Source organism: Hibiscus syriacus, unplaced genomic scaffold, assembly GCF_006381635.1.
Source record: "Hibiscus syriacus cultivar Baekdansim isolate YM2019G1 unplaced genomic scaffold, ASM638163v2 tig00110962_pilon, whole genome shotgun sequence".
Lineage (NCBI taxonomy): Eukaryota > Viridiplantae > Streptophyta > Magnoliopsida > Malvales > Malvaceae > Hibiscus > Hibiscus syriacus.
This window is the reverse complement of record NW_024062935.1, coordinates 128,065-154,098: the sequence shown is the minus strand read 5'-3', so window position 1 is coordinate 154,098 and position 26,034 is coordinate 128,065. Positions and strand designations below refer to the sequence as shown.

Sequence of the window (26,034 nt, the reverse complement as noted above, 5' to 3'; positions counted from 1 at the left end):
TTATAATGTAATAGGTAAATTAACAATGTAACCAGTATACATATATCGGTTAATTATAAAACATGTCAACATAACGTATCGACACTATTATAATTTGTGTCGATACTTATTGTCTAGAATGAATGGCCAAACGACGGGCACGCATAAAGTGTCGATACATTTACAATGTAACCGGTAGAAATATACAGTGTTAATGAGAGAATAGGTCAACATAAAGTATCGACACTTTTTAAATTTGTGTCGATACACTTGTCCAGACGAGGTGTACACATAAATTGTCGATACATTTATAAAAAGTATCGATCCCAATACAATGAAACCGATAATTATTAACAGGTTACAATGTAACCGGTAAAAATATACCGGTTAATTAGCAAATATGTCTACATTATGTATCAACACTCTTTAAATATGTGTCGATACTTTTTTTCCAAAATGAAAGCACAAACAGGTGCACGCATAAAGTGTCGATACATTTAAAATTGTATCGATCCCAAAAACATCGAAACCGATAATTATAATGTAATAGGTCAATTTACAATGTAACCGGTTGAAATTTACCAGTTTTATGAGAAAATAGGTCAATATAAGTGCTACCTATTACATTATATAAGCGCTACCTAATATGTTATTGTACTTGATAATATTTCCGGTTAAATGTCTATTTTATTATATAAGCGCTACATATTACATTATATAAGCGCTACCTAATATGTTATTGTGCTTGATAATATTTCCGGTTAAATGATATAATATAACCGGTCTAAATTTTAATTGGTCACTTCTTTAACCGATCACGCCGTTTTTTAGGCGCCGCACAACAGAAGTACCTAATTAATCAATTAAAAATCGTTAATAAATTTGTTTGATAGCTATATTTTTATACTATTGATCCGTTTTGCTTTCATTTGCAAGGGAAGGCCTAGGAAGATGCAATGGGAGGGATGACAAATTTTCTATGGATAGGCATGTGATATGGGTACGAGGATTTTGTTCGACTTATTTCTATAATTGTTCTTATATATTTAAGAATAATTATCGTAATATTTTTTTAGATACATTTTTAAATCTTTGTTTTTATCGAACAAAAAAGAAAAAATTGAGATGATTACTATAAATGTCTCTTTATATTGTTTTCTTATTATTCTTCTATTTTTTAATAAAAATATAAAAAAATATTAATTTCGAGACAAAACGATTATGTTTTAATTCTAAAAATTTAAGTAAAATTTGAATCAAATAAAATGCAATTAATGTTAAATTAGATCAAATTTAAATACAAACTTTAAATTTTGAGATTGAATTGACTCAATTTGATCATCCTATACCATCACTAAAATTGAGTAACTAAAACAAAAGGCCAAGCACAAACATTAGATGAATTCAGAACATGCTGCCAGCCTGCATAATCGATGGAGAATTTTCAAGGAAAAAGAGAAACTATAAGATTAATTGAGCCCACTTGATTGTAGTCGACAATTGACGGAGTAAAAGTCAAACCGAAAACTTTCGCAATGTTAATTAAAGATTAAGAAACAGAACGTGCAGAGGTTAGAGAAATAAAACACATAAAAAAATGCCAGCTAACCGGTACAAATCAAGAGACAATGTTGTATTGAACTCCAGGAATCTCCATTGCAGCATTAGTTTTCCCCATCATTTTACTATTATAAAATCAAATAAATAGACAAACATGATGTGAGAGCAAACACACGATTAGTTCCCCTCATCAGAAGAGTGAAAAATGGGATATGTGCTGGTGTTTTCACTTCCCATGGTGATTGTCTTCATCCTGCTGTGCTTTGGTTGCTATGCAATGGGAAGAAGCAAAGGGAGGCAAGAAGCGCGTGCTGCTCAAGAGGCTGCCATTAATCCTCAACCAACGGTGGATGGTGTTATGGCCACAGGCACACCTCCACCACCACCTCCGCCTTATCAACAACATCCTGCTGCATTCCAATCTCCTCCACCTTATCAACAGCATCCTGCTGCATTCCCATCTCCTACTCCCCATAATCCCAATCCCCACTACATGAAGCAACAAAATGCCATCTTTGTTGCTTCGACCTAAATCATACTCTATTTTTCATGTCATTTCATTCAACTCATCAAATAAACTCTTCCCATTTAAGAGCAATATAACCTATAATAATGTCTTCAATTTTTTTTTTTTTTTTTGGTTTGATCAATTAAGATTTTATAATAATCTTGAATGTTACATGTTGCACAAAATTTTATCATTCTTTGCTTTATAAATTAAGATTTTGTTATGATATTGAGTGTAAACACAAATAATTATATTAAATTAATATAAAAATAAATGTCTTTATTTTTAAGATATATATAATTGAATCAAAATAAAATTTATGTATATAATAATATAAATGAAAAAAATATGTGCATAATTACACTAAATCAAAGTTTATTTATTATATCACATAATATATTATTGATTATAAGTAATCAACTATCAATTTGTTAAAAAAATAATTAACTATTAATTTGTTTAGCGAGATGGAATGTTAGGTCTCTTAAGTTAGAGAATTTTAATATTGTTTGAATTAGAAAATAAAAAGTCTGGATATTAGGCGGCAGCAGAGTCCGCATGACTTCTAATCAGGCCCGTTAAACACTTCTGCACGTCGACTACATTATAATCACATTGATGTTTTAAATCTCCACAACAGTTTGTTTATTCATAATCCCAGAATGGTACTTGTCAATCATATTGGATATATAATATTATTTAAAATTATCTTTATTTCTTGACTGGTAAAGTAAACAATAGTTATAGAGATGGTCAAATGATGATTGGAGCAATGATTTTGGAGGTTCTGATGAAATTGGTCTGATTTTTCATTTTTTATGAAGAGGATCGTTTGTGCTCTTATTCTATATTACATGACTATGTATGTTATTTTTGATAAATTTTGATAGAAAGTTACCGTGGCATTGATATTGATTAAACGTGATAAATAATGACATAAACTAATTAGTCATCAAACAGAGATCACGTGAATGAACACGTGATGACAAGTGATTGTACGTAAAATGAGCTTATGGAAATCGTAAGTGATCAACACGTCACACGTGTGTTGATGATTGCTCGCAGATAGGGATGACAAACGGGCGGGTCGGGTGCGGATACCCCTTCCCCCATCCCATACCCACCTACTATTTTTCAATCTATCACCCGTCCACCACCCATGATGAGTACAAATTTTCAAATCCACACCCGTCCACGCGGGTACATTTTCAAATTCATCCCCACACCCACTATCCACTAGCGACATACCCATCTAGACCCGTCTGACAACAAACTAATGAGATGTTGGAGTTGGTTCGCAGACAGTTCGTGATGGGGTAGCAGCACATGCTTCAATTTGTCAGAGGAGTGGCTCTACGAATGTTATGGAGACATATTGTAGGGAGCATGTAGTCGCAGAGCTGGATTGTTGTGTTGCTTTCGATGTTAATGCTCATAGTGCGCCTAATATGGGTTTTAAGGGGCTAAAGAACATGGAAACTGCTGCTTTTGATGTTAATGCTTATAGTACGGTTAATTTGTGTTTGGATGGGCAGCATGGGCTAAAGAACATGGAAAGTGACGTGGTTAGTGGGATTATGGGTTTAATCAAAGAGCCGAATATTTCCCTAATTAAATACCAGATTAAAGACTAAATATCCTTAATATTTAGTTAAATTATATGTTATATATTATATAATATTAAAATTTATAAATTAGTCTCTAAAATTACACCTAAATTCATAATGGTCCAAAATTTAATAGATATTTAGCTGGACGGGCGGATGCGGGGCGGGCGGATGCGGGGCGGGTAATGTCTCAAACCCATTACCCGCCCACCACCCACGACGGGTACCACTTTATAAATCCACACCCGCCCACTACCCGCTAAAATTATACCCATCCCCGCTCCAATTGGAACGGATGCGGTGCGGAATCCACGAAACTGTATCCGTTTGCCATCCCTACTCGCGGATAACACTCCGCATAAGTATCGTCTGTTCGCATGGATCAGAGGCTCACATGTACTAACAGTATTAATATACTGTATATATCATTTAAGATTCATTTATAGTATTGTATGTTAATTATTATCTTTATATCATATATATGTTCTGTATAATGATACCCAGTCCGTTCCACCTACGGTTTATGGTAAGTAGCAACTTTTGTTTCAAATATTGACATGCCTTGCATCTAAAAAGGAAAAAAAAAAGTATAATACTAATACTAAATTTAGCTTAACTGGAGAAGAAGCTTTGCCGGAGGAGAGAAGGAGACAACACTATAATTATAATGTTAAACTAGTCTACAGTCTAAAGTAACATCCCAGGAGAATCGGAACGTAGTGATTAGGCAAACAAAGGCTGATCACGAGTACCAATCTCAGCATTTCTGCACTGGAAATTCCCAAAAATTCCATTGGATTGAAAAAGGTTAGCGGTGGCGGCTTTAACGTTAAGGTGCATACAGCAAACACGTTAAAAGTCCCCTCCATTCTGTCCTTGACAGAATCTGAGCCTTCTGTTCGTTTAAGAACCTCCAAACAAACTTCCTTGTAAATATATATTGGATCTCCTCTATACAAAGATAAATCATTGGGAAACTTGGAAAGCAAAGATGGGTTTGGTTGTAGTCATCTCTCTGCCACTACTTATCCTATGCATATTACTTGGTCTGGGATATCACTTCTATGAAGAGCTAGTAAAGCGAGACTAGGTAATAACCCCCAGATTTATGGTGCACCTACCAGGTCTGACAACTTGGCTAGTGTTTGACGGGGTCCAAGATGAATTTTATATCTAGGATACTTTTTAAAAAAATATCTAGTTCCTCTGTTTTTTTATTGTAGACAAAGTTGATTGTTTGTGTTTTTGTTGCTTATAATTGTGTGACATTTAGATATATTTTGTTTGCATATCCGTGTGAAAATTTAGATAGAAAAAAATCTCTTTAAATCTAGATGAAATATAAGGGTATGTTTGTTTGGCTGTAATTGGTTTTCCGGAAAATGAATTACTGTAATTTGAATTACTGAATTTGAATTACTGAAAAATGAATTACTGGAATTTGAATTCTGGAAAATAAATTACATTTCTGGAAAACGTTTTATGATGTTTGGAAGATGTTATTTAAACATTTTTTCCATTGGTTGAAGGGTTTTTTAAAAATTATTTATTACAAATATTAAATATAATAAATAATATTATTTATCATAAAACTTAATATTATTATTATAAAATATTAAAATAATTTATTTATTATTAAATATTATTTTTATAGTTTTATTAATAAAAATATTAATATTGGTATATTTTAGTGAAATAAAATATTATAAATTATATTAATTATTTATTAAAGTAATAGTGTTATATTATATTTTAAAAATATTAATTAGTATATTTTAAATATCTTTACTAAAATATTATTTAAATATATAAATAATATTATTCATTATTAATATATAAAAAATTATATATTATTAAAATAAAAATATAATATCTTATTATATTATTATAATATAATTGATTATTTTATATAATATTAAAAATATAATATTATATTATTATAAATATTAATAAATATATTTTAAATATTTTAATAAATAATATTTTGATGAAAATGATATTAAAATATTTTATTAATATTAAATTCATAAAATAAAATTATTTTGAATATTTTTACTTTAAAGTGAAAAGTTCAAAAAATGACTTACGGAAAATAAATCCGTAAGTCATTTTACAAAAAACATAAAGGAAATTCTGTTAATAGGAAAATGAATTACATTCCGGAAAATGAATTACGTAAAACAAACACGGAAAACATTTTTCGAAAAACAAATTACGTAAAACAAACACGAAAAAATATTTTTTAAAAAATGAATTATATGAAATAAACACTAAATTTCGAAAAAAATAATTACGTAATTGATTTTACGACAAACAAACAGATCCTAATATTCAGATAAAAACCCTCGGATCCATGACATCCATATTTGCAATGCACTAGTCAGTAACGGCTGGCTCATGTTCAAACACGAAATACTTAAATTTTGGACAAAATAATCAGGATGTAAGAGAATCCGAAACTCACAAGTCAGCAGTTAGCCAATCACAACCATCCATCTCAGCTTTCTTATCCTTCTTCCCACCATTAGTCCCTCCGCTACCCGAATCGAAAGTTCTAAGTCTCATCCCACCCTTTCTCTCTTCCTTCATCGTCAACAAGAAAATACCAGAAAAGGAAAAAGGAAACAAAGAAGAAGACTCCCAAGATGTCTCTTACAATCCCAACTAATCTCTCAAAATCTCTTCTGAAGCCAAAGCTGAACTCCCAAGTTACCCCCAAGGTTTCATCAAGATCATTAATCGTATGCTCATCCGACAAATCGGCTTCACCTCTCCAAGCCTTCTCAGCCGCTCTCGCTCTTTCTTCCATTCTTCTTTCGGCTCCACTCCCCGCTGTAGCAGACATTTCGGGGCTCACTCCATGCAAAGAGTCCAAGCAATTCGCCAAGCGCGAGAAGCAGCAGATCAAGAAGCTGGAGTCGTCGTTGAAGCTTTACGCCCCCGACAGCGCACCAGCTCTCGCCATCAAAGCAACCATCGAGAAAACCAAGAGACGGTTCGACAACTACGGCAAGTACGGCCTACTTTGCGGCTCCGATGGGTTGCCTCATTTGATAGTGAGCGGCGACCAGAGGCACTGGGGTGAGTTCATCACTCCCGGACTGTTGTTCTTGTACATCGCTGGATGGATCGGGTGGGTCGGAAGAAGCTATCTCATTGCTATAAGCGATGAAAAGAAGCCAGCCATGAAGGAGATCATCATCGATGTGCCTTTGGCTACCAGCCTCATCTTCAGAGGCTTTATTTGGCCTGTCGCTGCCTACAGAGAGCTCGTCAATGGTGACCTTGTTGTCAAGGACGTCTAATCTCCCCAGGTCTACATCTCTTCTCTTTCAACCTTCAAAATTTTTTATTAATGTCTTTGTAACAAGAATATCATTATAATCGTGGCAAAATATTGTTTGATAGTACGAGGGTTTTCTTATTTTCTTGTGAAAATCATGTAATAAAACTAACGGGTATGTTATAAACATTCATTTTATATGTTTACTGTAATTGAATGCATAAACAAATCATTTGACTGTATGACAGTTTGATTTGCTTTCATCTGATTTGTGCTAGGTATACGGAGATTGAATGGGACAACAACTACGATGGGAAGGAAGATGGAAGCCCTTTAGACTTAATATTTATGGAAAAAGAGGCGTATTGGTAAAATTATTGTACGTATATATGTGTGTTTCAAGTTTTTCTGCAATCTTTATGTAATGCTAACGTTAAACATTTGGATCTGATTTTCTTTCCATGTCTGTCTTTATTATCTTCATTCTATGAGATTATATATAAATTTTATTAACGTGCATGTATTATAAACGCAATTGTTTAAACTCGAATTTAAATCATGAAAATTATACAAGCACATTATATATTGTTAATGACAAACACCATTTTCAAACCAAAGCCAAATGACCTCAACACACAATAGCCGCCACAGCGCCACCGCTTTCGCCACCACCTCTCTTTTTGTCTACGCAAATTGTTGTATATAAGATAATTTAGGGATTATAATAAGAGGGAAATAAAGCATAGGGTGACAAAAATGTAGCCTATATATGTAATATACTTAAGCTAGCATGACCACATGGACTCTCCCAAGCTAGCCTGGTCAAGTACCATATCCATGTCAAAAATAGGCTTGGCTTGTGAACCCATGAGCCTAGATGAGGGTGACCCACTATGACTTGGGCTTGCAGGGCCGAACCCATGATTTGAAAACGGCACAGTCTGCCTCACCCGGAGGTGCATCGCCTCTGCCTGTGCCAGTGCCAATTGAGTTTGAAGGGTGTCTATTTGTTGTTGTAGTGATGATATGGCTCCGACACACCCATAAACCGGGTCACGTACCCTGGCGTTGGCCTCGTACACCATGCTACTAACAGCGTCACCCCGTTGGTGCACCGGTAAGTCCTGCAAGTTCGATAGCTTAGTTCAGTTAGCCTGCAGGGCCCAAGTAAAGGCCCTTGGGTAAAAACCCAAGGTGATATGAGCTAATGGTGATATCATTTTAACATCTTTTCTTGCATCGTTTTCTATGCGCCAGTGAATTTGTCAAAAGTCTCCAAAGTATCTCACTTTTGAAGTTAAACTAACATATAAATATATTGTGTTTGATTTTGGTGGCTTAAGTCTTCAATAATTATTATTTTAATCTGAATGGATCTCTTCGGTGAAAAGACAATTTTCATATTTGGGGGTTTAGTCATGTATACTATTTTAAGCTGTAAAAAGAACTGGTCAAAAAGGAATATTATGTAATTTCACTGAGAAAAGCACCTAGAAAACATCTTCACGTGATCCGCGAACAGCCCTTAGACATTTAAGCAGGAAGAAGAAGAAAAAGCAAACAAAAACTACTATTCAATACACTTTAATAAATAAACTTGTTCCTCGAGTGTCATTAATAATGTGATTTGAAGTTCATTAATGTAACCGAGTTTAGATCCTGAGTTCATGCTTGATGTTACTCTATGATTTTTGGTTTTAAATACATATATTTAGACACAACTATTAACATACAATCTTCTTATATAAAAAAACTTTTATATATGGATAATGATTGCCACCAAGCTAAAGCTTGGGTGGGAAATGGGAATATTGATAATGGAGTTCCCTAAGGCTAAGGGTTTTTGAATAAAGTAAAACGGTGGGTAATGGAACCTGGAGCATCTTGTTGACGTTGCTAGCACCAAAGACCTTGTGCACATTAGCGAACTTGTGGGGCTCATCTGCAGGAAAATAAGGAGCAAAAACACAGTCTTGGGCACACCTTCTCCTTAGAAGCTTGCATGCTGCGCATGGCGATGCTGCGCCCTGTTTCCTCCCACTCTCCTTCATGCTCTATATGTATAGTAGGAATATGAAGGACTGCCCAGACTCTCACTAGAATTTGATACTTGCACTTTCAACACAAAAAAGCTTACTCCTGCTTTAATTTATATGCTCTTCCTTGGAGATGATGATACAGATAGAAGGATAAGTGAAGAAGAGGGAAAATAGCAAAAGAGATCAGATTGAGAGTGAAAGGAGAGTAGGGAGAGATGGTTATTAAATAAGAAAATGGAAACACGTAACATTTAAGATGGACCCCACTTTTTATTTAATAAATATAAAAGGCTAAACTTTCATGTATATTTCTATACTCATATATATGATACTTAAAAAATAAAAATAGTAAAATAACTTTAAAATATGATATGTGAATCATTAATTGTCTTTATATTTATTTGAAAAAAATAATATTTTTTAAAATATTTATAAAAATGATTTTAAAAATTTATCAAATAATATTTGAAATTTCTAAAAATAAAATATAAATCTCAAAAATTAATATAAAAAATTAAAAATTAATAAAATTTAAAAATTTAAACAAACCGAACAGTAGACACACCCCTCTTCTCAATTGATGGGTACCTGATATTTCATTACAATATTTGCATGTAACACACTCTTTAGTGTGAAAACGATGCATGTGCATGCCTGGGAGAATAACATAACCTGCTAATTAATAATAATTTCAAACATTAATCATTTTAAGACTAGGGTTTCGCCAACAATTTTAACGTATATATTCATATTTGTGGATCCGATGTATCTTTAACAATTTTTCATTTTCTCGTTATTTTCTCTTCATATGATAGTGTGAATTAGTGATGAATTTTGACAAGATAATTTGAATAGATTTACTTGAATTTTTATTTTAATTAAGATTTAGAAAAAGAGTTTCAATAATTTTCAAAAAAAAAACTTAGTATGTTTTTTCTTCAAATAAGAGGAATTTAATTAAAAAAATAAAATGATCACATCATTTTAATATATATATATATATATATATATATATATATATATATATTTATCAAATTTTGAGATATCGAGGTACTCTCTAGCTCCTATAACGATCCGTCCTTGGTGTGAACCTATCAACGCTTAGTCAATTTATATATACTTAAAAAATTTAAATACTATAATTATTTATTTATTTTCTCATATTTATCATTTATAAAATAAAACGATCTATATGTTTTTTTCTCATATGTATATATGTTTTCTTTTCTCTTTATTTTTCCGAATTTGTAAAGTTTTGTGATGGGCGCTTTACCAACATAAATTAGCATATTATTCTCATGAATAAAAACAACTTAATTATTATGAAACATTGATAATGTTTACCACATAAAAAAGAAAAATAGTTCTACTTAGATTTTTATAAGGCTAAGAAAATACGTTATCGAAAATATTAATATTTTTTTAACATTTCCGGTAAAGCACTATCTAAAATGTTATTTTTTCTACCGAAATTATTAATATCGGATGATACCTAACATGTTATTTTTTCTATTGGAAATATTCATTTTAGGTAGCGAAATTAATATTTTCGGTAAAAAAATAACATTTTAGGTAGCGTTTTACCAAAAATATTAAAAATATATTAATATTTCTTGTAGCGTCTTTCTTGAGTCTTATATTAGGCTGTCGTACAACATAACTATTAGATTTTTTTCTATCGGATTTTTTTCTTAAGCAATTCAAATAAAGATAAAAAGAAATATGGCGTGTTGCAAAATGATAAAATAAAGGTAATAATGAAGAGCAATTTGCCTTGACATGTTGGTTTTAATTCAATTGAAAGTAGCACTTCCTTTCTTTTTTGAACACATAGGAAGTTTTGTTAGTTATGCAACGATTCGCTTTTTTAATTATAATAATTACGGATTTTCAAAACATAAAATTGAAAATTTATTCGATGCTCGACGAGCACAATTAAGTACAACTAACGATGAACACTGTTGAGCGTCATTAATTTAATTTATAAAAAATTAAAATTCTAAAAGACTCAATATATACTTATAAATTAATTAAAAATCTAAAGGTAAATTATTTAAGCAAAGAAAAAATATTTAGCATTTTTTAATTTAGGGGTTGATATTTGATCCAATTATTGTTAAAAAAATTATGAAAAATAATGTAATTAATATTTTATTTTAAATAATTTACCTTTAAATTTTTAATTAATTTATAGTTATATATTGACTCCTTTAAAATTTTAAATTTGTATAAATTAAATGAATAGTGCTCAGTGATGTTTACCGTTATTGATACTCGGTGGTACTCGTTGAGCATAGCAGATTCATCCAAAATATTAATGATTATTTGCAAGATTATGATAAGATTAATTTAGTTAAGACAAGCAACCAGGGAATTCATTAAGAAAGTGTGTTATTTTGACTAAGGTTTGAGTCCAACTCAAATTAAATTTATGTACTACTAAATTAATTTTACTTCTAATTATAAATATTATTCTAATTTAAACTTTGTTGTGCATATAAAAATATTGATTATAACTATTAGTTTATTTGCGACTTGTATCTAATGAACTAATTATTTTTGTATGGAAATGTGTATTAATTATTATTTTTTGGCAGAAAGCCATTAGTTTTGGTTAAAAATAGAAATGATCTAGAATTACAATAAAGATTTACAAATATAATATAAAAATTATAATTAAGATATTTTCCTATAACCATTGACACAAAAAATAGTCGGCGTTTTTCTCGAAAAATCACCGGTGACCGGTATATTTATCGATCTAACACCGGTCAAACTATATTTCCCGATCTAACACCCTTTGCAGTAAAGCGCGCCCTCTGCACCGAGTATATGTTGATTTGGCGCCACGTGGGATAAGGCGCACCCCCTGAACCGCTCTATATGCTGACATGGAATACACGTAGGTATAGCACGACCCCTGGAGCGCGCCTTACGCCACGTAGGGTATAGCGCGGGTCAGGGGCCGCGCCTTACCTTTAATTCTCTGACATAATTATATATAGCGCGAGGCAGGGGCCGCGCCATACTTTTAACTGATAAAATTATATAAGGCGCGGTGCAGGTATCGCGCCTTGTATAATTATAGCAACTTTTCTCGGTTATAAATATCCTTCTCCCCCGGTTAATTTCCTCACATCTCTCCTCTCAACTTATAAATTAATACAACAATTCCGTCAACCAGTTAATAATTCTGACAATTGTCTTATATTTGATTCAGAAGTTCGTGCGATTTTTTGTTATAAGGTAATTTTGTGATAATTTTTTTATTATATTTATTGTTTATTATGATTATTTGAAAAAATATTATATTAATTGTTGTCAATTAATTTCTGTGTTTGTAAAATTAGAAAGCGGGAATATACGTCGAAATAGTTTTCGGTACAGATAATAATATAAAATTATATTATTTAAATTATTTACGTTTATGTGTAAAATTTTTATTATGTTATATTTTCGTTCATATATTATTTATTTAATCAGCATTGTTTTAATTTTTTTACAATATAATATTGTCGCACTTTTAAACTCAAAGAATGGTGCGACTTTCAGCTATTGTTTATTATGATGGTGAAATTCGAGAAGATGAAACCAGCGTTGTTTTCGTATCAATGAGCGTGTTAAAATATCATTGAAGAGAAACATAACTCTTGAGGAGCTGATAACGAAGATTTCGAGGAAGATTCATGTTGGAAGTAATAGAAGAATGTCGTCGTTGCAGTACAGATTTCCAACATCATTGTAGTCATTAACTTATACAGCGTTTGAACTTTTGAACAATGATGATGTTGAAATGATGTTGAAGCTCAAAGTAATTATTCAGACGCCGATATTAAGATGTATGCAAATTTTATTTAAGTGTGTGTCGTTCGGGGTCAATCATTAAGCTCCCATTATGGGGAGACATTCATCTGCAACTCCTTATGATATGTGTCGAGATGGGTCGACGAACAATCCGTATGGCAACATCGCGTCCAGTTCAAGGGGAATGCATTCATCTGCAAATCCGTTTAACCTTAATATAGAGATGCCATCAACGCAACCATCTATGCAGTTTCCATTTGACACGATGGCTTCAAGCTCCAGGGGGAGGCATTCGACTGCGAGCTTTTTCGATCTCAATGTCGATATGCCTTCTAGTTCAATGGGAAGGCGTGCAAGTAGTAGGTTCTTCGACCTAAATATGGAGCGCATGGAGGAACCATCATATCCACCAGAAGAACCGCTTCGTGAGCCTAGTGCGGATGGTGTTGAGACTGGACTATTCATTCACCCAAAATCACCGCAATTCAACTCCGATGATGATGAAGTTCCAGGAAATGTGGCACAAACTGACCCTCCTGCACATATGTATGAAACTGATTATGGTGCAATGTACGGGCCAAAATTTGTGGATATACCTCATCTCGGTGACTATGGATATTACTCATCAATAAATAATGGTGAGTTATCTTTAGGCATGTAGTTTTCAAGCAAAAAGAAGTGGTGATGGCTATAAAAAATTACAATATCCGTAATTCTGTTCAGTCCAGAGTCAACCGATCCACGACCAAAAAATATGTATGTTACTGTGCCTGACGTGAAAACGGATGCAATTGGATGGTTCACGTATCAAAAATGAAGAGGAAAAACAACATATGGGAACTAACAGTATACAACGGTCCTCACACATGTTGTGCTGGAGGGGTCAACCAAGATCATCCTAACTTGGACTCTGAAATGATATGCCAAGCCATCATGCCTATGGTAAAAACAAGCTCTCATATAACTGTTGCAGTGTTGATTTCAGCTATACAATCGCAGTATGGGTACATTGTCTCCTATAAAAAAGATTGGTTGGCAAAACAAAATTCCATTGTCAAACTTCATGGAGAATGGGATGCATCTTACAACGAACTTCCATGTTGGTTTAGGCTGGCGCGGACGTTGAATCCTAGGATAATTGTGGACTTCGAAACCTCCTATGCATACCATAATGATCGAGTTCTTCGCGATCGAAGCCAATTCTATTGGGTTTTTTAGAGTTACCCACAATGTGTTAATGTTGTCAAATACTGCAAGCCTGTGGTCCAGATCGACGAGACTTTCTTGTATGGAAAATACAAGCAAGTTTTATTATTGGTAGTTGTCCAAGATGGCAATCGCAACATTCTTCCAGTTGCTTTTGCTCTTTTCGAAGGAGAAGATACATATTCTTGGGCTTTTTTCCTCCGAAATTTATGTGTACATGTTATCACGAGGGAAAACATCTGTGTCATTTCAGATCGCGGAGCTGAGATCAAAGCAGCAGTGGAGTCTTTGGGTCCAATGTGATAACCACTCTTTGTCCAACATAGGTATTGTCTCCGACACATTGCTGCGAACTACCATGGAAGGTACTAGAAGAATGATTAGTGTCAATTAATTGTGTGCATGGGTAAGTGAAATTGATGTAGTTTGTTTTCATTCAATCGTTTTAATTTTGCAAAGAAATCAAGTTAATAAGTTATACATTTTTTGATCAGGTTACGAACTACTTTCTCGAACGTTTGAATCAATGCTTCAAGATTTGCGGGCTAAGAACGAGGAAGGATACGATTACATCAGCCTCATCAATAAAGAAATGTGGACGAACACATATGATGGTGGATATCGATATGGACACATGACGACCAACTTGGCAGAGGTAATCAATTAAACCTTAAAGGGTGCACGTCACTTACCAGTAACGACTTTGGTAAATACTATATATTTTTATTTCGGGGGCACTTTTTGCGAAGCTCGGGGGGCAATCTCAAACCTGGATGCAAGGCGGTCATGTCTATCACCCTAGATTAGTTGAAGATCTACAGAAAAAAAATTATGCACCAAATGGAATGTTTGTAACAAGCTTCTCTAGAAGGCATGAAATGTTTCGTTTCACAGAGTTGTCGCGACCTCTTCAAGGGATTGAAGCTGTGTCATTAAGAGTAAATCTAAGGGACAGAACGTGCGTCTGCGGGTTTTTTTCAAGCTCTAAAGTATCAATGCTCTCATGTGATAGCAGCTTGCTCGCATACACGTCAAGACTATAACCATTTTGTGGATCCCATATACCTACTATCTGAAGTTTTTAAGGTATACGAATTTGAGTTTCCCCCATAGGTAATGACAAAGACCCTGATGAGGTTCAAGATTGGCTTTCGATTGTACCAAATCCAAGTTTATTGAGGGAGCGTGGTCGTCCAAAATCCAATTAAATTCATTGAGATATGGATATTCGAGAAATATCTAGACAAGACAGAAGATGTGGGCATTGTAGGAACCCATAACACACTAGAAAAACATGTCCACTTTTGTTGCCATCAAGTAACAATTGATGAGGAAATGATGTATTTGTTTATCAAACAATAATTCTTGTACTTTAATTTGCATTTACTTCATGTTAATGTCATTCGATAATCACTGATGAAGATTAAAAAAACGATACAATAATACGAGATTGGACGTTTGTGTTATATGTGATTATAATAAAAGAGATAATAAGTGACAAACTTAAGAAAGTTATCGACCACAATCATTAAATTTTATCAAACTAATAACAATTTGGTATTTCAAAATAATTTTAAATACAACAAACTTACAATAAGCATTAAATGGTAAATGATAACCAAATTACAATAACTGATATTAAATAGTAATAAACAAAATTAACTGAAATACATTAAAAAAAGTCCAACAAATTTAACAAAATAAAGTAAGTATTAAATGAGAAATAATAAAAAATTACAATTAAAAAGTCCAATAAACTAAATACAAATATAATAAAAAACAAAATCTATCGATACCTGCGACGCGAATGTGTTCTGCAGGGCGGTGGCTGTCGGTCTCGAGGAGGATTTCTTCGTATTACTAGTTGTGACTCCTCGCTGTCATTATCATCGTCGTCCTCCTCCTCCTCCTGAGTAGATACATAGGTTGATAAGGAGCTGATGACGATGAAGCACCTTCATAGAATAAGGACCCTGGAGGTGTATAACTGACTATCCCACCGGCCTGCGAAAACTAGGAAAACTAATAAAACCCAGACATCGCTGAGTGTGAAAACTGTACAGGAGGTGTTTGTATTGCGGCTATGGGTGATGAGGCTGAATCTGCCAAATATCCAGTATATGAACCCCAAGTCAAATCTGTAAACATAGCCCCTAATAGCCTCCAGGAGGGGACATCTGTGACGGTGGCGGCGGCGGGGTCATAAAACTAGGTAAAGGCGGCGGAGGCGGCATCTGGTAATGGAAAGGCATGGCAGCATCATATATGGTTGCGGTATGTAAGTCGCTGGATACGGTGGTTACTGTGAAGGTCCTGCTGGTGCAGTTGAGGATGAACCGAAGCACCTGCTCTCTGCCCATGAGTCGGGGGACGATGGTGCTGTGTCGGTGAACGTCTCTGTCGACGTCGCGGAAAGGTCTGCCCTCGTGCATCCTCGGGAAGCAGAAATGGTTTCCCGTTACTGTTGAACCACTCATAATAACCGTCAGCAACCATCAAGAGGTCATCAAAAATAAGCTCTCTACGGGGAAGGCGACGATGTCGATCATCCCATAACACGACCCACTCATAATGCCTCACCAGCCAATTTGTATCTGTCTTGCCGCGTCTATCTGTGTTATGCAACTCGTCCATATTGTGAGGTTCTTACGGAATTGGTTGAAAATAATCAAATTGCAGGAGCACACAATCAGTGAAGTGCCACTCGACGGTCGTATAACAGATCAAGGGGACCATCGCCATCCAAACATCTGATGGGCCCCTCAACTCAGGTGGGATCACTGCCCTCACATCATCAGTAGAATATGGCACCCATTCAAACTAAAACAAATATATATAATTTTTATTAAAAGAATAATCTAATTATATAACTATAATATAAAATCGATTTTTAAACATTAAAATTCATATCTGTGTGCCAGCCTTCTGATCGATTAGCACCCTAATTTTTTTCTAATTCATCAGGTAGCTCTGATGATTTTTCCTATCAGTAGACCACCTATTCAAGGAAAAACAATTATTATACGATTTATAAAATTATTAATATATGAAATCAGTTTTATAATTACCTCAGGAGTAGTGGAAATACGAATGGGTTCTTCACAACGGGACATAAAAAGGGCAATCGATACCATGCCCTAGACTACAGCAGCAGGAGACATCCACCGATAGCATTACGCCTGTAGTCAATGGCTCGACACATCTCCCTGTACAGTAAAGCCAAAACTTCCGAGCCCCAACTGAATGATACGGCCAGATGAAAGTCGCTCAGATGTCGCAACCACATGTAGTTAACTTGGTTGCGCGATTTGTCCGGCATCAACAACCCTCCTATTAGCTGCAGTATGCATGCCCGTGCATACATTTTAACTTCATCCTCAGACGCGTCCTCGCTTAACTCCTGAAAATTGACATCTAACCAATTTAACGGTATCCGACCACCGTTAAAACTTTCTGGGACACATCCTAGATTTTCCCTGCACAAAGTAGTCCAGGAACCCTGTGCGATCCCTGATATAACATCCCCATCCACCGGAAGCCCTAGGTGAATAGCAACACCCTCAAGTGTAATCGTGCACTCTCCACACGAAAGATGGAATGTGTGGGTCTCCGGCCTCCACCGCTCTACTAAGGCAGAAATAAGGTCTGGTTCTATCTTACAGTGACCCTGATATCTACATATGTAACCAAATCCAACCTCTACTAAATACAGCAAGACACGGCTAGGTATCATTAACTTAAGGTTCTTAATAAAAGGATCTAATACACGGCCCTTCTCCTAAAAATAAATAATTACAAAAATTAATTTTTAATCTAATAATAACGCATTAAATAAATCAACAAATTATTACTAATAATTTAAATTAAATTAAAACGTTAAAATGTTACCGTATCAGCAAAGTGTCGAGATATATGATTTCATCCAAGTGAAGTAGACCGCATTCCATTATATATCTACAAAAAATTATATAAGTAAAACATTAAATAAATTAAAATACTTAAATAAATTAAATACAAAATATTAAAAATATAATAAAATATACCTTAAACAGAGAATATAAGAGTATTTGAGAGAAGTTGAGAGAATTTGGTGTAATGAAAGTGATTTAGGATGGGAGTATTTATAGGGATGATTGGGGTGAAGCGTCAGGGTATGGGGGTAATTAAACATATAGTGCGGGGCAGGGGGCGCGCCTTTCTGACGCGTGACAGATACACAGGTAAAGCACGGCCCCTGATCCGCGCTATACTCACGTCTATCCCATGTCAGAATATAGCGTGGTTCAGGGGGTGCGTCTTACCCCACGTGGCGCCAAATCAACATATAACGCGGTTCAGGGGGCGCGCTTTACTGCTAAGGGTGTTAGATCAGGAAATATAATCTGACTGGTGTTAGATCGGTAAATATACCGATCACCGATGATTTTTCGGGAAAAATGCCAAAATAGCCACTTAAATCACACAAATACTAAATAAGAAAAAATTCAAAAAACCTAACCAAGAAACTTGAACAAAATAAAGATACGAAAAAAAATCTAACTACATTGATAAACGAACAAAAAAAGTGGATGAAGCTATTGAAGTCCACCAACAAATCGTAAATCAGAGTCAAGCGACGTGAAAAATTATCAACGAACGCAAAACACGTATCCAAATCAATCGCAAGGTCCAAAGCAGGAAATTATTATGATAATAAATAAGCGCCATATTGATCAATCGTGATGATATCAAATCCAACTCTGAAAAAAATAAACAAAAAGCAAGACAAAAAATTAAGTTACCAAAAGGATGAAAAAATGTACCACAAAAACAAAGATAAATATGTCATAAAGTAGAGAAATATGTTATAAAGACATAATTATTTTTATTAAAAAAAAGAAAAAAAAGATAACCGACAGACGGTAACCAACATAAAAATCGATACTACCCCAGTTAAACAAAATTAAAAAAAATTAAATTAATCAATAAAATCAACCTAAATTATAAAAAAAATAAGAAAGAAAAAAAGAAAAAAAAAGCTGCTAGGGTTTTCTTAGAAAACAATTTTTAAAAATAAATCTCTCTTGATTTTTATTTAGTACAAACATGTGTACGTCTAGCTTATTCCAAACCTGCCAATAGCTGAAATTCAAAAAATAAAAAGCAAAAAACCAAGAGTCAATAATTTCGTCGTGAGATGACTAAAATCTTGATTTGTTAGGCTGTCACGCATACATATGAAACCTTTTTTCTGTAAAGATGTTTTAGTTTTTTTATTATTATTAATGGCAAAATTGAGGTTCTATCATTTAAATATGCCAATTTTAATAATTATTTATGAGCATAATATTATATTTTAGAGATTATTATATTATTGACATGTAAAGGAGTTTTGTCAACCATGCTATCACAAAATGTAAAATGCAAAAATTCATAATATACTGTCAACGGATATGGCGTTGGTGACATTGCCTGTGATGATACTTGTATAAAAATATAACTCGTTAACAACGATACGTATGTAACGAGGGGGCGGATGCACTAAATCCTTACGGATAAAGTATCTCTATTATTTAAGAAAAAATTGAAATTTAGTATAATATGTTAAAGAAAAATGAAAGATTTTTTTTTTGCACCCCCATTATTTTTAAGAAAATGAAATTAAAATTTTGAACCTCCATTTATAAATTTTTGGATCCGCCACTGTATGTAACAAATATTGGATTCCGAAGATATGAATTCATATATGATAAATACTCTATCTATATTGATGGGCAAAATGCTGGGGCTAAATCAGTTAAGAATTACAATTAAGAATTACGGATGCAAAACGAGACGTTAGCATTAATTAGAAAATATTAAATAAAATATTTAAATAAATAACCGATTAATCGTGTAGTGGTATTAACCATTGTTTTAGGAGTGAATTCGTCCCGATGTGTGTAATCGCTACAATAGACGAATGTCCCCCTGAAGTTAGCACGACTCTCCAAATTTCGTACACTCGAAATATGGAGTCGACTTAGTGATACTACTCTTCTCTCAAAACTCAAAATGACACTCCGAACAAGTTTATAAAAAACAAGGAAAATGTTTCTAAAGCAAACAATTTGCTTAAGGATGATTTCTCCGAAGTGATTATGAAATAAAAAATTAAACATTCATTTATAGGCTCAATATAGGAATAAAATGGTAAAAGATAGAATGACAATTATAAAATAATTAATTGTCATAAACATTATTCTAATGATCATAAATTATATTAAATATTTTGTAACGACTATAAACGATAAAATAAACTCTGTTAAATAATATTTTATTAGAAAGATCTTGTCTAAAAGAAATACATACGAACCGAATCAAACCACGCCTAACGGTTCATACGCAATGTGACATTCTTTGTATTACCAACACATTATTGTGCTCTATTATTTCCTGCAATAAGGTCAACTGAACATTCTAGATTACAATTTCTTGCAATATCAAGCCAATGATGTAGTTTGAGAAAGGTCAAAACTACATTTCTTGCAATGGAATTATATAGATTACAATTAAACTTTCGAAAAATTATACTTTCTGGTCTTCCTTTTGGTGTAAAAAAAGTAACGATTCTAATGATCACAGTAAATATATTCCCATAATGTACCAAAAATCACATTAAAAATCAATTCGGGAATTTTTTAAATTCAACTAATAATTTAAAATAAAAAATAGATATTACTTTTTAAAAATTACTGAACTCACGTTTAAGTTTATATCAATAAATATTTTTATGAGCAAATCCTATTTGAAGGGAGGAAAGGAGAATTTTGATATTAATTGGTATTGAATCCACAATCTAAAGGAGAGAAAAAATATCAAATGAAAGTTTTTAACCACTTGCTTTAGTGACGGTTGATTATATTAATAAATTTATTTCTATAAAAATGCGATAATAAAAAAAAAAACTAAATTGAAACTCATAAGGTAATGCATTTGAGATGTAATAATTAAGATTTATATTATCAAAATTCAAAACTTGATTGGGTGGGATATTTATTTATCCCCTTTCCAAAGTTTGATGACCTCTGTCCTCATAGAGTGAATAATTATTTATCGGGACAGAACATAATTGAGAAAGAAAGGATGCCTTGATGCTTAAGCAAACTCTTTTAGGTCCAATGTCCACTTATCCACTAATCAAAAGTGATTAAGGATCCTAATTCTTACTTTCTTTAACCCGACGTCATGTTTATAGTTTTATCCTCTGCATGCTTTGTACGACTACTTTTTTAACTCATTCATGACTCATAACCGTCCATATATATATTCCATGAATTAGATGTGAATTGTCGATTTAATTATATTTTGACTTGAAACATTTAAACCCAGTCCTTATAATTTGAAATAAGACGATCTATCGTCCCGATTTCTGTAAAATGCGTTGATGCTTTTCATCATCACCCGTCTACCTTCCTCTCGAGTCTCAAGTGTGTATTTGTTTAAGTTTACACGATCATTCTGTCTTGTTGTTTTTGTTCTCTATTTGGAGTTCGTGTGGTGCACCGTGCACTTTTATCACAATCAATATATGCATACATAATTAATTTCCAGTGGTATTTATGATGCAAAGGGAAATGTTAAATAGGATATGTATCTATAGTGCACTTTTATTTTATTTTATTTTTCGCGGTAAAGGGAACAAATTGGGACTACATTTAATCATTGTTTTGGATCGGCCCTAATCACTCTTTTTTGAACTACAACTTTGATGTTAGGGTAAACTATACATTTAGTCCCCAAACTATCAATTTTATTTTATTTTAGTACCTAAACTTTCATCTGTTTCAAAATCATACATAACATTTACCTTTTGTTTAATCAAGTTTAGGTATTAAAACGAAACAAAATAAAACTGATAGTTTAAGTACTACACATGTAGTTTACCCTTGATGTTAATTATATGTATATTCAAATTCATCAATGACCTTAGTAGTTAATGAGAGTACTGTTCTTTCTAGAGGTCTTGGATTCAAGTAGGATGCATCTGAGTGTGTGTGCATTGATAACTGAAAAAGATTTTAAATATATATTTTATATTCACCCTAAACTATTAAAAAATTATATATATATATATATATATATATATATATATATATATATATATATATATATATATATATATATATATTATTTCCCTTTTTTTAATTGGAGTTTGCAAGCATGGAGGGAAGTGACGTAAGGGTCTATTCTGTGATGGGAGTATGTGTTTGACTTAATATAATATTTGGTGGGCTTAAAATAAAACTTTGAACTGAAATCCACTTATATTGTATAACACTGATGATTTATTTTATATGAACTTATATTCAAAAAGTAAATTTAAATAAATGATTAAAATTAAAATTATATATATATTTTTAATTTTTACAAAAAATAAAAGATTTTAATTTAATAGCATAACTCATCTTGGATCTATTTTTTTTTTATTGAAGCAAAGTATATTTTGGTTGATTTTTTTTTCTTTTGGTAATATTTCCTTATAAAAATGGGATTTTTTGTACAATACTTTTATTGGTACTTGGGAAGTGCAAAAGGGCCACAATTCGATCAAAGTGTCTCCTTTCTCTGTGTTTTTTTTTTTTTGGCGGGGATAAGGAAAAGATAATGTAGGACATCTCCAAGAAGATCCTTTATATGAAAATACTAAAACCATGTGGGTCCTCTTCAACCTTTATTGCCTTGCCCTGGTTGGTACATAAAAAACATAAGCATGGCCAACAAGGAAAATCATACATGTTGTCACAAAGCAAAGTAGCAAACCCATCAAAGAGAGTGGCAGAAAAATGAGTTATTACATCTTCGTATGTTTCTTGAACAAGAAAAATATTTGTTGTCACGTATAATTTAGGCAAGTCAACCTTTACTAAACCTGTTAATGGCAAAGAAACGAAGATTGTCGTTTGAACAAGAAGCGTTTTCCATGTTTCCGTATGGTTTTTTTTCCAGGTGATTCATGACTAACGAGGAATTCTTACCGGTTGCGTATTTTTGGTGTTGGGTTTGTCATGGTTTGTGGGGACTTTCAAGTCTTAACAGGCGTTTACGTAAAACCCAAATCTAACTAATCCAATTATCGTTTCTTGGTTGAGTTACATGGATAGGCCTTGAGAACCATTGAGCCCAAATTATTAGTTTGGACAAATTTAAAGAATTGAAAAGGCCTAAGCTTTTGAACCATTGGGTTCAAAACTCAATCCATACAATAATCCACAACTGCCATTTATTTTAGAAGGGTCGAGTCCAAAAAGCAATCCCATTTGCATTTGTTTGCATTTGTGCTTCCTTTTCTTGAGCATTTGCATAAAGATCCAGTTTCTCTTCCTTTTACCGCCTGTCACCCTTATGTTATAGTTAGGGGTGTTGCATGAAGTTGGTGATGGCCGACCAAGTTGGTAACAGTGTTGTGACGAGGGAATACAGGAAAGGAAGGTGGACTTTTAATGAAACATTGGTATTGATTGAGGCGAAGGAGATGGATTACGAGAGAAAAATGAAGATCAGAAGTGAAGACAATGAAACAAAAAAACTGAAATGGCAATGGGTGGAAGATTACTGTTGGAGAAAAGTGTGTTGGAGTTTGAGGAGCTAAAACCAGTGCCACGACAAGTGGGATAGTCTCATGAGCAACTACAGGAAGAAGATAGTGATAAGAGTGCTACTAACCTAGGGAAATAGCTGATGAGAGTGAAGAAGGGACTAACTGTAGTCACGCTTCTGCTTATTGGGAAATGGAGAAAAATGAAAAAAAGAAAAGAAAAGAATCTGATATATGAGCGTTTGGAGGAGGCGGTGGAGAAGAAGGAAGATCATAAAAGGGGTTTTCTCCAGTGTGACAAACTTCATTGCCTCCTTTATTGCAATATCAACTTTCAGCTCCTAGTCCAACTGCAATTCCATTAAGTCCATCAGCAATGCCACAGATGCCGCCGCCGGAAGCTGCTCCTGCACCACTAGTGCAACAACCTCCACTTTCATACGCTCAACCATTGTCCATAGTAAGTACTTCTTCCCTCTCTCTCATTACCCCTACATGAAGGGTTACTTTAAATTTGCTTAGCACATTTTGATATTCCATGTTAGAGAAAGAGACTAATGTTTATAATGATGCAGTTATTGAATATGCATTTTAATTTAATAGCATCTATTAGTGCATCATCGTTCTCGGAAGGGGTGAGAGTTGCAGAATTCATCAGTAACAATTGATATATATTTTGTTGTTGTGTTATAAATTTTCAGCTAGTATTGATTGTCCATTGGTTCCATATCTTCATTTTATGTCTTGGAGATGTGTGCTAGCTCAGATTCTGCTAAAAATGAGTATTCAGACTCACCACCAGCAAAGAGAAGAAAGGGAGAAGGTAATGCGGAAGGCACTGCAAGTGCAAATAACTCAACTGAAATGGGCACTACATTCTCTGAAAGTGCTTCCAATATAGCAGAGGCCATCCGAGCCAGTGAGGGTGAGAAGACAGAGAGATTAAATAGTGCTCCTAAATACTAGTAAGTGTTAACGATTCACTCATTTTAGTTATCTAATCTCTTCCATCAGAGGTGTTTAGTATTTTATGATCAAGTACGAACTAGGGTTTGTTGTGATTTGTAATCCTACCAGATGTGAAAGTACAGGTTAAGTTTTATTTGGGGTTATCTTCAAAGAAACTATTATTGCATATATATGGGTAGAGAGCGAGAAAATGATTTTATACTGCCTCCAAATCTAATAAACCCTTCATTATTCCCATGAGAGTGTAGTAAGGTGGCGTTTGGTTCGTTGAAATGTTTATGAGGGAATTGAAATATATGAATGAATTGAAATTTAAATCTGAAACATTTTTGGTTGGCAAGAAATTGAATTGGAATCTAATTCCATATTCTGTTTGGTTCGCAGACATGTCAGATAAATTATATTTCGGTAATGTAAAATAATAGAATTGTCTTTTTTTTTGTTTAATTTTAGTTTGTTTTATAACTTACATGTAACAATATATTATAATAATTTAAAAAATATTTAATTTTCATTTTATTGATTAATTATTCATTTCAATAAATTATAAAAATCATACTAATAAACATCATAAGTTAAAATCATCTCAATTAGGGATGAACATGAGTCGAGTTGGGTCGCGTTTTTTGTCCACCCGACCCGAGACCCAACCCGATCTGACCAAAATAAAGTTTCATCCGACCTGATCCGATCCGAATATATGAATTAGAAATCCGACCCGAAATAATAAAAAAATTATTTTATTCAATAAAAACAGTGACTTAATTGAAAAAAATTATATATAGAGGAGTATTATTGTAATTATTCCTAAATATATAAGGTAAAATTATATATTTTTTTGGGTCGGGTGTTTTTTACCCTGAACCCAACCCGAATATCAAACTTAAAAAAATCCGACCCGATCTCGATTTTTTTATAAGAACCTGACCCAAACCCGACCGAATATCACACTTAAAAAACTCGACCTGAATCTGAAATAAAAAAAAAATCCGACCCGTTCCCGAATTTTTAAAAAAATTTGACTCGAATACCGAAAGATTGATGAAGGTAGTATGATCAAATTTCACATTCGCTCCTCTAAAGAATTTCAACTCTATCATGTTATGAATATAATTTACTTTCCCTCTCTTAATAGAATTAAATTTCAATTTCCCTTTGAAAATTTAAACCAAATATGAAAAAGTGATAGAATTGAATTCTAATTTCCCCTAATTCCAAAGTATTATAACGAACTAAACGCTACCTAAGTCTTTAATATATAAGCTGTCAATTGTCATCGAAACTGCAACATTTATTTTACCTTTCAAAAAATTCAAAGGGGAGATTTCTATAAAGTAACTCATGACCGATACTGTCATAACCGTTTTTTAGGTGGAACAATAGTTTATTGTTTTTAAAAAATAGTTACGACTTTTAATTTTGGAAATCTAGTGATTTTGGATTAATTTGGATTAAATTGAAAAGAGTCGTCATAGACCTTTGGGTTAGGTAGGTCGAATACCTAAAACTGTCTTTTAAAAATA

General features: G+C 33.2%; 2 protein-coding genes and 1 pseudogene across 7 annotated transcripts; 2 read left to right on the top strand and 1 right to left on the bottom strand.

The window, feature by feature from the left end:
- Positions 1-6,229: 6,229 nt before the first annotated feature.
- Positions 6,230-24,130, top strand: LOC120148524 (photosystem I reaction center subunit III, chloroplastic-like). Of its 6 annotated transcripts, XM_039161614.1 has the most exons (3): positions 6,230-6,968; positions 11,229-11,232; positions 23,693-23,704. In XM_039161614.1, exon 1 carries the CDS (start codon positions 6,300-6,302, stop codon positions 6,957-6,959), a length of 660 nt encoding a protein of 219 aa, XP_039017545.1. In that variant the 5' UTR covers positions 6,230-6,299; the 3' UTR covers positions 6,960-6,968; positions 11,229-11,232; positions 23,693-23,704. The 6 variants fall into 6 exon arrangements, with proteins under 6 accessions (XP_039017545.1, XP_039017548.1, XP_039017546.1 ...); XM_039161617.1 differs by lacking the exons at positions 11,229-11,232; positions 23,693-23,704 and adding an exon at positions 24,118-24,130; XM_039161615.1 differs by lacking the exons at positions 11,229-11,232; positions 23,693-23,704 and adding an exon at positions 18,089-18,118.
- On the bottom strand, positions 7,522-9,151 carry LOC120148525 (LOB domain-containing protein 4-like). The gene is made up of 2 exons (XM_039161618.1): positions 8,812-9,151; positions 7,522-8,061 (listed from the first exon to the last, which is right to left on the bottom strand). The coding sequence occupies exons 1-2, from the start codon at positions 8,986-8,988 to the stop codon at positions 7,723-7,725; spliced, it is 516 nt and encodes a 171-aa protein (XP_039017549.1). The 5' UTR covers positions 8,989-9,151; the 3' UTR covers positions 7,522-7,722.
- On the top strand, positions 23,372-24,508 carry LOC120148498 (annotated as a pseudogene).
- The last annotated feature ends 1,526 nt before the right edge of the window (positions 24,509-26,034 follow it).

Bases quoted from the DNA above. Each gene is read 5' to 3' on its own strand.
- LOC120148524 (XM_039161617.1), top strand. From the start codon at position 6,300: ATGTCTCTTACAATCCCAACTAATCTCTCAAAATCTCTTCTGAAGCCA.
- LOC120148525 (XM_039161618.1), bottom strand. From the start codon at position 8,988: ATGAAGGAGAGTGGGAGGAAACAGGGCGCAGCATCGCCATGCGCAGCA. The intron at 8,062-8,811 runs GTTCCATTACCC...TCGAACTTGCAG, and splicing joins ACGTCAACAAGATGCTCCAG to GACTTACCGGTGCACCAACG.